This window comes from Polypterus senegalus, chromosome 5 (genome assembly GCF_016835505.1).
Source record: "Polypterus senegalus isolate Bchr_013 chromosome 5, ASM1683550v1, whole genome shotgun sequence".
Classification (NCBI taxonomy): domain Eukaryota; kingdom Metazoa; phylum Chordata; class Cladistia; order Polypteriformes; family Polypteridae; genus Polypterus; species Polypterus senegalus.
This window is the reverse complement of record NC_053158.1, coordinates 40,540,070-40,552,790: the sequence shown is the minus strand read 5'-3', so window position 1 is coordinate 40,552,790 and position 12,721 is coordinate 40,540,070. Positions and strand designations below refer to the sequence as shown.

The 12,721-nt window shown below is 41.9% G+C and overlaps 1 protein-coding gene across 1 annotated transcript in view; it reads right to left on the bottom strand.

Moving 5' to 3' along the window:
* LOC120529866 (XK-related protein 4-like) overlaps positions 1-12,431 on the bottom strand; it is a 106,828-nt gene extending 94,397 nt beyond the window's left edge. Inside the window, exon 1 of the mRNA XM_039754085.1 lies at positions 11,990-12,431. Within this exon, the coding sequence (XP_039610019.1) occupies positions 11,990-12,431 (442 nt within the window). The remainder of the gene's footprint in view (positions 1-11,989) is intronic.
* Between the last annotated feature and the right edge of the window lie 290 nt (positions 12,432-12,721).

Sequence of the window (12,721 nt, the reverse complement as noted above, 5' to 3'; positions counted from 1 at the left end):
GCTGATGTAAGACTGTCCGCTCAAGGTGTGAAGATGCTTAAAAATTCAGATGCAGATTCAGAAGTGAGTTTTACATTCTGCCCAAGAAACTGCTCACAATGGAATCCGCAGGCATAGAAGAAAAATCACTACGAATCGTCACGTCTTCCCAATCACTTACCGGCGGCCAAGGCTACACTCGATGCAACTGCACTACTAAGTGCGCAACAAATCGTTGCTTATGCCTTTTTTCTTCTGACTTTGGCTGATCGCCCCATGCCATTTCATAAACTGGCTGGCCAAATCCCGATAATCAAGGAAAAGATCAGACATTGGCTGGTAAATTTACAGCGACATTGGTCATTTCCCGATTTGGCCGGACACTTCCCACTTTGGCTGATTTTGGGTTTTGGCCGTAACATATACACGAAACAATTTCAGCTTCCTCATGAAACAGCTACGACTCTGGCTTACAACTTACTGCTCTGTTATTTGACCATGATTTTGGCTACCTGTCTTGATCACTGCTGACATTAGTCAACCCAGGTATGACCCCTGCTTCAATTCTGATCTACCCATGCCATCTCCTGATTCCACTGTCCCTTTCTCAAACCTGTTATCACCCTATGCAAGTAGTATAATCCTTCACACTGTGCATGTTTATCTTTTGATCATTCTGGTAATTACTCCTGACCTTGTTCTTTTTAATTATGCACTTTTTATTCTATGACTGTTAACCTTTTCTGCAATGGTTCCTTTTGGTATAACTGCTCAAGTCCTTCATCTGAACATACCCATAACATGTGTGTATGGATCTTGCAGAGTTGGAAGTGAACTATTTAAAAAGAACCAAAAGAACACATATAAGCCAAAAGACAAGCTTTCTAAATGGGGAGTAATATGCACAAAAATAAAAACCCTAAATCACAGTTAAAAATGGCTCCACAAAAATATTTTTGCCTGGAACACTAGCTAAATAAATGAACACTTTTTCTCCATAAATCTGGATGATGAGATAATTTACAGTTAATTTACTTAGCATTGTGGTTGTAGCCACTACTCAAAATGGTGGCACCCGTGATAAGAAAGATAGTGTCAAAAAAGATGTAAAAAAATGTAAACTAACTTAAATAAACTTACCATGAACAAAATCAAAATCTACATATTCCAAAAACTAACATTAGCATGAAAAACATTGTTAAAATACAACTGGAGAACAGAATAGAAATGAAATTGTAAGCATATCATAACAATACTGTGTATCCCATGTAGTCCACACTGTCATTGAACTCTTTGTCCACATAAATGGCTTCTTGCCCAGCAGCAGGCCACTCATGTGAGTTGCAGTGGGTGGCTTAGTTAACCTTGACAACTGAGTTGGTCAGGGTGTATGCAGTACCTGAAACTTTTTATCATTTTAGTTTTAAAACTGTTAATATCATACAAGAGAGAAATTCTGCTATAATAGGTTAGTCCATGCCAACTTTTCATTTTGTAGCTAAATAAACACAAACATAATTTCATTGTATATACAATATAATGTACCAGCGTATACTGTAGTTTGCCCCTTCTATAGTATCATTACACTTGAGATCTTAATATATTGGTTTAATTAAAACATACATTTGTTACATAAAACAGAAGCAATTTTAATCATTATCCACAACCAATTTGCCATCAGCATTACAAAACAGTATTATGACTGTGTCAGATTGCAGGACTCCACAATGGTATGGAGCAGGTGGAGAGGTCCAAGTGGAATGATGCCAAGAAGACCAAATGTATAAAAATAGCATGCCTGTTATAAAATGACACACAAAAATAAATACAAAAAAGCTACAGACAACAAACAAAAAAGGAGCAAAAATACATATCAGTATTAAAAAGGAGAATCCAGATGCACCTGTGATAAATAAAAATAACAGCAATTTATTTCTTGTATAGCCCAAAGTCACACAAGGTATGCCTCAATGTGGTTTAACAGACTCTGTTTTTAAAGAAATCCCCCAATTTGATTCTCTAAGAAGACAAGAAAAGACTCCCAAAAAATCTTGTAGAAAAAAATGGAAAAAATCTTGAGTAGGGCAATTCAAAGAGAGACCCCATTCCACGTAGACTGGATGTGTAGTGGGTGTCAAAAAATGAGATAAATACAACACAAAAAAACAGAACAAAATGAATCCTCTTCACAGACCTAGATGGCCAATCTATGATTGCCACCTTAGAAATACAATACCTTGTTCTTGCACAGACATGAACCCTTGGCTTATCCTCTTGTCCACTTTAAAATCATGACCAGGCACTTCTTTTTTCTTCTCCTCCTTCTTCATATTCCTCTTCTTCTCTCACCACACCACTCTCACCTGTGACCCCTAAGCTCAACTATTCCTCTGGATCGAACTGCCTTTAAATCCCTTCTGGAGTCACTTCCAATAAACTGGCTGACTGGCTTGTCTTTATGGACTGGAACATCAGGATATAACTTCAAGTCAGAGTTAGCAACAAAAGCTGACAACAACACTAGTCCGCTCAGCTGTTGGCATTATTATTCGAATGTTGGTGTTGGCATGTCAGAGAAGCCATCTCATATAAGAGCAAGGTCCCGTATGTAGAAATCACTTACATTTTTATTAAGGGGAAGGCTAAACATTTTCACAAAAAAGACCAATCTTTTCATCCCCTGCTTTTCTTGCAGTGTTTCTTTACATTTATGCGAGGTATTGCGGCAGTTGAACTAGCAAACTTCCTGCAGAGTAAACAAAGAGCAGCAAGTTGAGGGCTGTTTTGCAAGAGATGATTGGGATATTAGCCTTTATGTTAAAGAAAGTGGAGCAAGAAACTGAGAAAAAAAATTGTAGGAGTCACCCTGTGCATTTGGATGTCAAGAAAAGCTCCATTAATTAATTTAGACCTTTTTATTTTAGATAGATAGATAGCTAGAACTTTATTTATTTATTTTGTCCTTTAATTAAAATGAGCACTATTTTAGTTTGGACAGAGATCTTACTTTAAATGCAGCAGCTTACATTTTCATTTGGAAAAAGAAAAATGTTAGCTTAACAACAAAATGTGTCTTTTACTTATAAACCTGTTAAGCATGCTAGTCTTGCGTCTTCTTGATTGTGGTAGCCGGCCCAGACACAGACAGGCGGACACGTTCAACTCACCCAACACACGTTTATTAATCATTATTTACAAGTGCCACACAAACCGCACAAGTCCCCAACGTCCTGGCCACAACACCAATGCCTCGATTCAGACCGCCTCCTTCACTCTTCTCCAGCTCTAGTCCACTCCTCACCCGACTCCAGCCTTCAATGAAGGGATGCAGCCCCTTTCATAGTCACCCGGATATGCTCCAGGTGCTTCCCAGCAATCTTCCACCAGCAGTCCCCAGTGTGGCGGAAGTGCCGGCTGCTCACCCAGAAGCATTCCGGGTGTCCCCGATCCTCTGCCCCCCAGCACTTCCCGGTGTGGAGGAAGTGCTGAGGTCCATGGCTCCAAAGGCATAGGGGCGCCCCCTAGCAGTGACCACGGGCCCCAACAGGGTGGAGCTTCAAAGCTCTGAACCCGTGGCCCCCAAAGGTACCAGGGCGGTCGCCCCCACATGGTCTGGGGAAGGCGCAAACCCTCCTCCGGTCCTCCTGGGCGTCCCGGCTGCGTCACCACCCCAGCCATCTCCGACATGATAAAAAACCTGTGAACATTTGATACATTTGCGGCTTTTTAAAAGATTTGTGTTGTGTTTATTATTTGTTGCTGTATGTCAACAGAATAAGTTTGGTAAGAAATCGATCATAAAATCAGACCCCGACTTATACGCCCGTTCAAAAATGCGACACATAATTTTTTTTTTTTACATCTTCTTGCTTCCTCCCATGTCGCATCCGTTCCTCAGACGCATTGAATTTTGTTGCAGCAGTGCAGTTACCAATTTCTTTCGCTACTTCAACTATGTTTAATTTAAAACCAGCTTCATATTTTCTTCTGATTGAACGCACCATCGTAGATAAGGGATGCTCTTATGATAAAGGTGTATGAGGGTGTGAGATGCAAAAAACACAAATCAGTGCAAACGTTGCTTCAGAATAGTTCGGGTATTACCCTGTGGTCACGCAGGCACAATAGAAAAAAAGGAAGTGTGCTCTGTGGTTACTCTCTCAGGTGGGCATTAGCATATCATAATCTCTTGTACCAATAATGTGAGTTTTCCACATTCGACTTACACAATCACCATTAAAAAATACCAGAAATTATATTAGGAAATCAAGTCCAAACTTATCCGTGGGAGAACTTATCCGCAAGTATACATGGTAACTAAAATATCAGCAAAAAAGTTGTAGTGCAATTAATGATTAAAAAATATTGAAATCTGTAAGTGCATGTATATTTACATTTAAACAGTGTTTAATTGCCAATGTCAATTAAATGATCGTGTGAGTATAAAGTCATATGAAATGTTTGGGAACTCCTCTCAGCCTGCATAATAACTTACTCTACTTTCAACAAAAAAGATAACAGTGGTATGTCTTTCATTTCCTAGGAACATCTGAGTACTGGGGTGTTTTCCGAACAAAGATTTTTAGTGACGCAGTATTTATTTGTATGAAATTAAATCAAATGTGAAAAACTGGCTGTGCAAAAATTTGGGTACCTTTGTAATTTAGCTGATTTGAATGCATGTAACTGCTCAATGCTGATTACTTGCAACACCAAATTGGTTGGACAGGTGTGTCCGATCATGAGAAAAAGTATTTAAGGTGGTCAATTGCAAGTTGTGCTTCCCTTTGACTCTCCTCTGAAGAGTGACAGCATGGGATCCTCAAAGCAACTCTCCAAAGATCTGTAAACAAAGATTGTTCAGTATTGTGGTTTAGGGGAAGGCTACAAAAAGCTATCTCAGAGGTTTAAACTGTAAGGAATGTAATCAGGAAATGGAAGGCCACAGGCACAGTTGCTGTTAAACCCGAGTCTGGCATGCCAAGAAAAATACAGGAGCGGCATATGTGCAGGATTGTGAGAATGGTTACAGACAACCCACAGATCACCTCCAAAGACCTGCAAGAACATCTTGCTGCAGATGGTGTAACTGTACATCTTTCTACAATTCAGCACAATTTGCACAAAGAACATCTGTATGGCTGAGTGATGAGAAAGAAGCCCTTTCTGCACTCATGCCACAAACAGAGTTGCTTGTTGTAGACAAGCCAGATAATTTTGGAACAAAGTGCTTTGGACTGATGAGACAAAAATTGAGTTATTTGGTCATACCAAAAAGCGCTTTACATGGCGGAAGAACACCACATTCCAAGAAAAATACCTGCTACCTACTGTCAAATTTGGTTGAGGTTGTGTGGCTAGTTCAGGGACTGGGGCCCTTGTTAAAGTCGAGGGTGGGATAAATTCAACCCAATATCAATAAATTCTTCAGGATAATGTTCAAGCATCAGTCACAAAGATGAAGTTACGCAAGGGTTGGATATTCCAACAAGACAATGACCCAAAACACAGTTCGAAATCTACAAAGGCATTCATGCAGAGGGAGAAGTACAATGTTCTGGAATGGCCATCACAGTCCCCTGACTTGAATATCATCGAAGATCTATGGGATGATTTGAAGCAGGCTGTCCATGCTCGGCAGCCATCACATTTAACTGAACTGGAGAGATTTTGTATGGAAGAATGGTTAAAAATACCTCCATCCAGAATCCAGATACTCATCAAAGGCTATAGGAGACGTCTAGAGGCTGTTAATACTACTGTTTCCGTAAGGCATGTCATATATTAAAAGGAAGTAGCTACTTTGAAAGCTCAGCTAATGATAAACTAAAATCCAAATAATTAACAGGGGTTCCCAAACTTTTTCATATGACTGTATATAAGTATATATATACTGTACACATATAAATACTGTGATATATGGCCGGCAGCTTATTCTGGCCAATACCTCTGAGCCACCAGGTGGAGCCCTCCCTGCAACATGGAGATGCCCCAAATTCCAGTTAACCAATTATGGTTAAATGTTCAAATTTACAAGTCAAGGAGGTAAAGCTTAAACCATTTAACTGACTTGTGTCACCTCACCTTCGAGTACTGCGTATAGATTTGGTCTCCACATTATAAAAAAGTATAGATGCACTGATCAATATTTTTGAGGATGGTTCTCGTCATCGGCATATTTAATGGAAAATCAGACAGCCTGAATTCAGTTTCTTATTGTATGCCACTCTCATTCCAGTATTTCACATGAACAATTCAAGCAGAGCCTGTTAACATTAGGATTCTCATTATCATCATCATCATCATTCATCAATACAGACCAATGTTGTGGGTATGCTGGAGCCTATCCCAGCTAGTACATGGTGCAAGAAAAGAGCAAACCTTGGACACAGCGCTAGTCCATTGCAGGGTGAACCCCCACACCAAACACACACTAGAGACAATTTAGTGTTGCCAGTTCACCTAATCTGTATGTCTTTGGACAGTGGAATGACAGCGGAGCATTGGCATTCTGTTATGTTCAACTAAATTTTCATATAAGAGGGTGCTGTAGACATTTAAAATTATAATTTATATAAAAGACAAGACTACTTGAATCACACTAACAAACTACTCATAATATATATACAGAAATATATGAAAAATTAAGTCATAGCTCTGTAGTTTTATAAAGAAAGTGTCTTCTTCAGACTCTTCTTCAGTTGTGCCTGAAAAAGTATCTTAAATTGCCACAAGTGCACACATGTATGCATCCCGCCATTTACTCACTTTTGGTGCTGCTTATATTCACTATACAGAAGCAAGTTAAATGACACAGTAATATTTTACTTTAGGTACTTCAAAAATGCATCCATTACTCATTTACGCTTATGTAACAAAACCTTAACAAAGTCTTATTTTGTTGTTAATAGCACTTACATAGCATCAATACAGCGGTTATTCATCTGTGTAATATGGTCTACTAAAATATCTTTACATGGCTTAAGTGAGACACATTGTATACTTCACTATAACATCTGTGAATCCTTCAAATTCATAAGTAATTTTACCAAAGCACCTTATTCCACATAGATGACGAACCTGTTAAGTGATGCTTTATAAAACGTAATTAAGATCAAAAGAAGCCTCTGCTAAGGTTTTGTTACATAAGACTACATGATTAATAGATGCATTTCTGTGTTATCAATGGCATTTAACTACCAGACCTCATTTAAAAAAAAAAGCTCACAAAGTTTCCCTGCTTCCCATAATACGCCACACTCTTAAAGATACAAAGATTCATTCATATGTAAAGCCGCAGATTGCGGGAAAAAAGTTATTTCAGTAACTCCACTACAACCTATGACAGCCAAGTTATTGAGTGTGCACTCTTCTTGTTCTTATTCACTTTTTTTCCGTATGCAAGTTATCTCATGTCTCCTAAGAGATGAATTTAATGGCTGCATGGGCTTTCCCAAAGTATTCACAAGTCTGTACTTCCTAAACATTGCTTTACTTTTTGAATTACTTACTTAAGATTTACTATAGGTTAAAAGGACAGACTCTGCGCTCTGCCTTGGCAGTGTGAAAGCTCATCGAAAGGACAGATTTTGTTTCTTTTTTTCTAAATGTGGGTTGGCAGTGGGGAATGTGCTGTGAGAGGCACTGGTTATCAAGCATTGACTGATGGCGCTCATAGGGGAGTGCTGGTTTGGTGTGAGTATACTAAATGCTACTGTGAGCAAGCCAAATGTTCTTGTGCATGTAGAATAACTGTCTTTAAGTGAAAATCAGAGTCAATCCATTGAGCAGTGAAGCTCAAAAAAGACACTGGGCTCACATCAGAACTCCAGACTCCAGTCACTTCAAAACCTAATAAAGATTGTATTACCTTTCAGTGGGGCTTGTATATGAGATTCCAATCATTTTAAGAATTAGCCGAATAAGCAATTCAATTCCATATACACTGCTTCTTGACTACCCTTACCTCTGCATCCAAAGTATTCCAGCAAATTATTTTCTATAGTAAATAAAAATGCTGTTATTGTGTTCAGTTCTAAATGTATTTTTTGGTCTCTCCATGGATATTGACATTTCAAAAGGGGCTCAGACAATTTCTCATATTTCAAACACAAGCTAAATTATTTTTATATGTGTATATATGAAAGCTAAATTAATTCATTTATTCATTTTCAACTACAGAGGGATCACACATCCTCCCTGGAAAAGACTATTCGGGGGTTCTGGAGAGGAGGGTCCGTCGGATAGTCGAACCTCGGATTCAGGAGGAACAGTGTGGTTTTCGTCCTGGTCGCGGAACAGTGGACCAGCTCTACACCCTTAGCAGAATCCTGGAGGGTGCATGGGAGTTTGCCCAACCAGCCTACATGTGTTTTGTGGACTTGGAAAAGGCGTTTGACCGTGTCCCTTGGGGAATCCTGTGGGGGGTGCTCCGGGAGTATGGGGTACCGGACCCCCTGATAAGGGCTGTTCGGTCCCTGTACAACTGGTGTCAGAGCTTGGTCTGCATTGCTGGCAGTAAGTCGAGCCCATTTCCAGTGAGAGTTGGACTCTGCCAGGGCTGCCCTTTGTCACCGATTCTGTTCATAATTTTTATGGACAGAATTTCTAGGCGCAGCCAGGGTGTTGAAGGGGTCCGGTTTGGTGGACTCAGGATTGGGTCACTGCTTTTTGCAGATGATGTTGTCCTGTTTGCTTCATCAGGCCGTGATCTTCAGCTCTCTCTGGATCGGTTCGCAACTGAGTATGAAGCGGCTGGGATGAGAATCAGCACCTCCAAATCCGAGACCATGGTCCTCAGCCGGAAAAGGGTGGAGTGTCCTCTCAGGGTTGGGGGTGAGATCCTGCCCCAAGTGGAGGAGTTCAAGTATCTCGGGGTCTTGTTCACGAGTGAGGGAAGAATGGACCGTGAGATCGACAGGCGGATCGGTGTGGCATCTGCAGTAATGCGGGCTCTGCATCGGTCTGTCGTGGTGAAAAAGGAGCTGAGCCGTAAGGCAAAGCTCTCAATTTACCAGTCGATCTACGCTCCTACCCTCACCTATGGTCATGAGCTATGGGTAGTGACCGAAAGAACGAGATCGCGAATACAAGTGGCTGAAATGAGTTTCCTCCGCAGGGTGTCTGGGCTTTCCCTTAAAGTTAGGGTGTGAAGCTCAGTCATCCGGGAGGGGCTCAGAGTAGAGCCGCTGCTCCTCCGCATCGAGAGGAGTCAGATGAGGTGGCTCGGGCATGTGATCAGGATGCCTCCTGGACGCCTCCCTGGTGAGGTGTTCCGGGCACGTCCAACCGGGAGGAGGCCCCGGGGAAGACCCAGGACACGCTGGAGTGACTATGTCTCCCGGCTGGCCTGGGAACACCTTGGGATTCTCCCGGAAGAGCTGGAAGAAGTGGCCAGGGAGCGGGAAGTCTGGGCCTCTCTGCTTAAGCTGCTGGCCCCGCGACCCGACCTCGTATAAGCGGAAGAGGATGGATGGATGGATGGATGGATGGTGGATTTTCCAATGCCTATCTGGGACTGGGTCACAGACGTTAAAACGTTAGCAGTGAAGCCAATATGTTCCTTTCTCCAGCCCCACTTACCAACTCATTGTCCCAATCTGGGAGATAAAATCCTTCCAGTGAGCCCTGAGACTTCCCGAGGGTCTCCGTCCAGGTGGCCATGACAGTAAAACCTCCACAGGGAGGTTTTTGGGAGGCATCCATATCAGATGCTCAAACCACCTCATTTGGCTCCTGTCGAGACACAGCTTCAGTACCTCTACTCCTGGCCTCTCTGAATATTTATCTACTTCTCACCCATCTCTAAGTGATAGCCAAGCCACCTTTTGAAGAAAGCTCATTTTGACTTCTTGTAACTGCAGTCTCATCCTTTTAGTCACTGCCTAAAGTTTATGACCATAAAGAACTTTGACGCTCAGCTCAACTCCTTCTTCACCACTACGACTATATAACTGTGCTTGCCACCCCAATCTTTTTGTCAATCTCACCATCCTCATTCCCCTCACTCGTGAATAAGACACCCTGAGATACTTAAACTCCTTCACTTGAAGCAGTAACTCACCTCACATTCAAAAAAGGCCGTCCACCTTTTTCCTACTGAGGGTTATAGCCTCAGATTTGGAGATGCTGATCCTCATCTCTGCTGCTACACACAAGGTCACAAACTGTCTTAATGCATGCTGGAGTTCACAGCCCAATGAAGCCAACAGTACCACATTGCAAACAAAAATCAGTGACACAATTCTAAGGCCACAGAACTGGCTTCATCTTAATATCCTGTCCATGAAATTCACAAATAGGATAGGAGAACATGCACAGTGCTGGTCAAGTGCCACACAACACCCACTGAGAACGGTGCTGATGTTTTTCCAAGTATGCAGATACGGCTTCCATTGCGATTACACAGGGTCAGAATGGCCCTTATTAGGAGTCCTGGAACCCCATACTGTCCCAGCATCCCCCACAGAAGTCCTGAAGGAACACAGGCATGTCTTATCTCAGTCCAAAACACAGATGTAGACAGAGTGAGCATACTATCATGTTCCCTCCATGATCATCACAAGGGTAAAGTACTGGTCCACTTTTCCACTGCCTGGACAGAATCCACATTGCTTATCCTGAATCCGAAGTTCCACGACTAGGTGGAGTCTACTTTCTAATACTCTGGTGTAGGCTTTCCCAGGGAGGCTGAGAAGTGTGAAAGTGTGATCCCCTGATTGTCGGACCACACCCTCCAGTCCCACAATTTTAAAAAAGGGGACCACCAACCCTGTATACCATTCCAGAGACACAGCTCCTTACAACCACACAACATTAAAAAGGTATGTCAGCCATGACAGCTCAATAATGTACAGAGTTTTCAGCATTCCTGTGTGGATCTCATTCACTGCTGAGGTCCTGCCACTGTACTGTTGCTTAACTACCTAATTGACCTTTCTCCAGCAAATGATCATTGATTCCCTATCAGCTTCTGGCTCTGCCTTTTCCACAGATGGCATGTTTGTTGGGGTTCAGGAGCTCCTTAAAGCGTTCCTTCCACTGTCAGACTACATCCTCAGTCTGGGTCACCATTTCTCCACCCTTGCAGAAAACAGTCTGAGAGAAGTGCTGCCTTCCCCTTCAGAGCCGCCTGATGGCTTGCCAGCGCTATTGGAGTCTGATCGATAATCACTTTCTATGAGCTCTCTGAACTCCTCCCACACCCAGGTTATGCAAGCTAAATATTTTTGCAAAACAGCATCTAAATAAAGCAAAAAAAATGACATATTTATTTACATACTCAGTTAAAACATAAAACACAAATCTGCTTTAATTATTGATTTTATTTGTTACAGAGTGCAGTGTTCTACAAAGTACTATCAGCCATCCAGAGTTGGTTCCTAGCTCAGACTTAATGTTATCAGAATCCTTGTAACTCTGAACTCCATAGGCAGTGTGGATGGATTGAGTTAAATGGACACAGTGGTTAGTTTTTCTGCTTCACAGTTCCAAGGTCTTGGGTTCAAATTATGGCCTAGATACTGTTTAACCCTCAATGGGTCCTTGTTAGAAAGTTACGTTCCAGGTCCTTGGGGCTCAAATTGCACCCCTATTCGTTGGTATATATAATTCAATGGTACCAAGCTCAAATTCAATGAACTAAAGTTAAGATGCGTTTATTAGGTAAGTGCATGATGCATACACAGCTTATGCAGTGAAATAGTGCAGTTAATGGGGTTGCGGCAGTGGGGGGGGCAGCGGAGGGGACTGGTCATATAATGCACATTCCGTCTAGCCGACCTCTTCACTGCCGCGATGTAAGTGCCATTTTAATTCCAATGTTCTAATAAGATTGTAAAATATATATTATCACACCTTTTAGATGCAAACGTTTAAGATTTCTGCAAATGACATGTCTAAAGTTATATGCATTTGTCACAAAGTACATTTGATTTATTGACAGAATGTGCTGGACAAGCAGGCCTAGGGCACTTATCACAGAATTTGCGTGTCTTCCTGTCAAACTCACGCGGGCACAGGTGACAACGTCCCTGTGTCTTCTTCATTTTAGCTGGTCTCTCAGTTCCTGCTTCTAGTTCTCCAGAGTCCAGCTCTAGAAGTTGGATTGCATCCATGATCGGTCTTCTGAGCTGGGCTGCATTGTCCAAACGTCTTTTAATCAGTGGCTCGACAAGAGACTCCCCGAGACTCACGATGAACTGGCGACGCCGTATCGCTTTGGATGACTTGTTCCAATCAGGGTTATTGCACATCCAGATCACGAAACTGACAATGGCAGCTGTGTCAAGCTTGTTGAAGAACAGGACCATTGGCCACCTGTTGATTTTTCGTTTGCAAGAGTAGATGCAGGCCAAATGATCCATGTTATCTACGCCGCTCTTAGTAGCATTATAATGAAGGATGATCTCTGGTTTTTGTTTCATACCATCAACAGCCTTGTCGTGATGCATTGTCGACAAAGGATGACCGACTTTCCTTTTTTGGGGACATATGATACCAAAGTTTTGTTGCCATCAAATGCAAAGATCGAAGAAAATTAGTCTCTGTTTTTTGCTATCATGCTCAGAGGAATGTCTCGTTTATTCTTGCGCATCGTTCCTACATAGGTCATACCCTGTGTAAGCAATTCTTCTGTCAGTGCAACGCTTGTAAACAGGTTATCTCCCACTACATTACGAACACTTTTGTACCAAGGTGATACCATTGCTTTCACAACACGTGCACCCTGATCATGATCTCT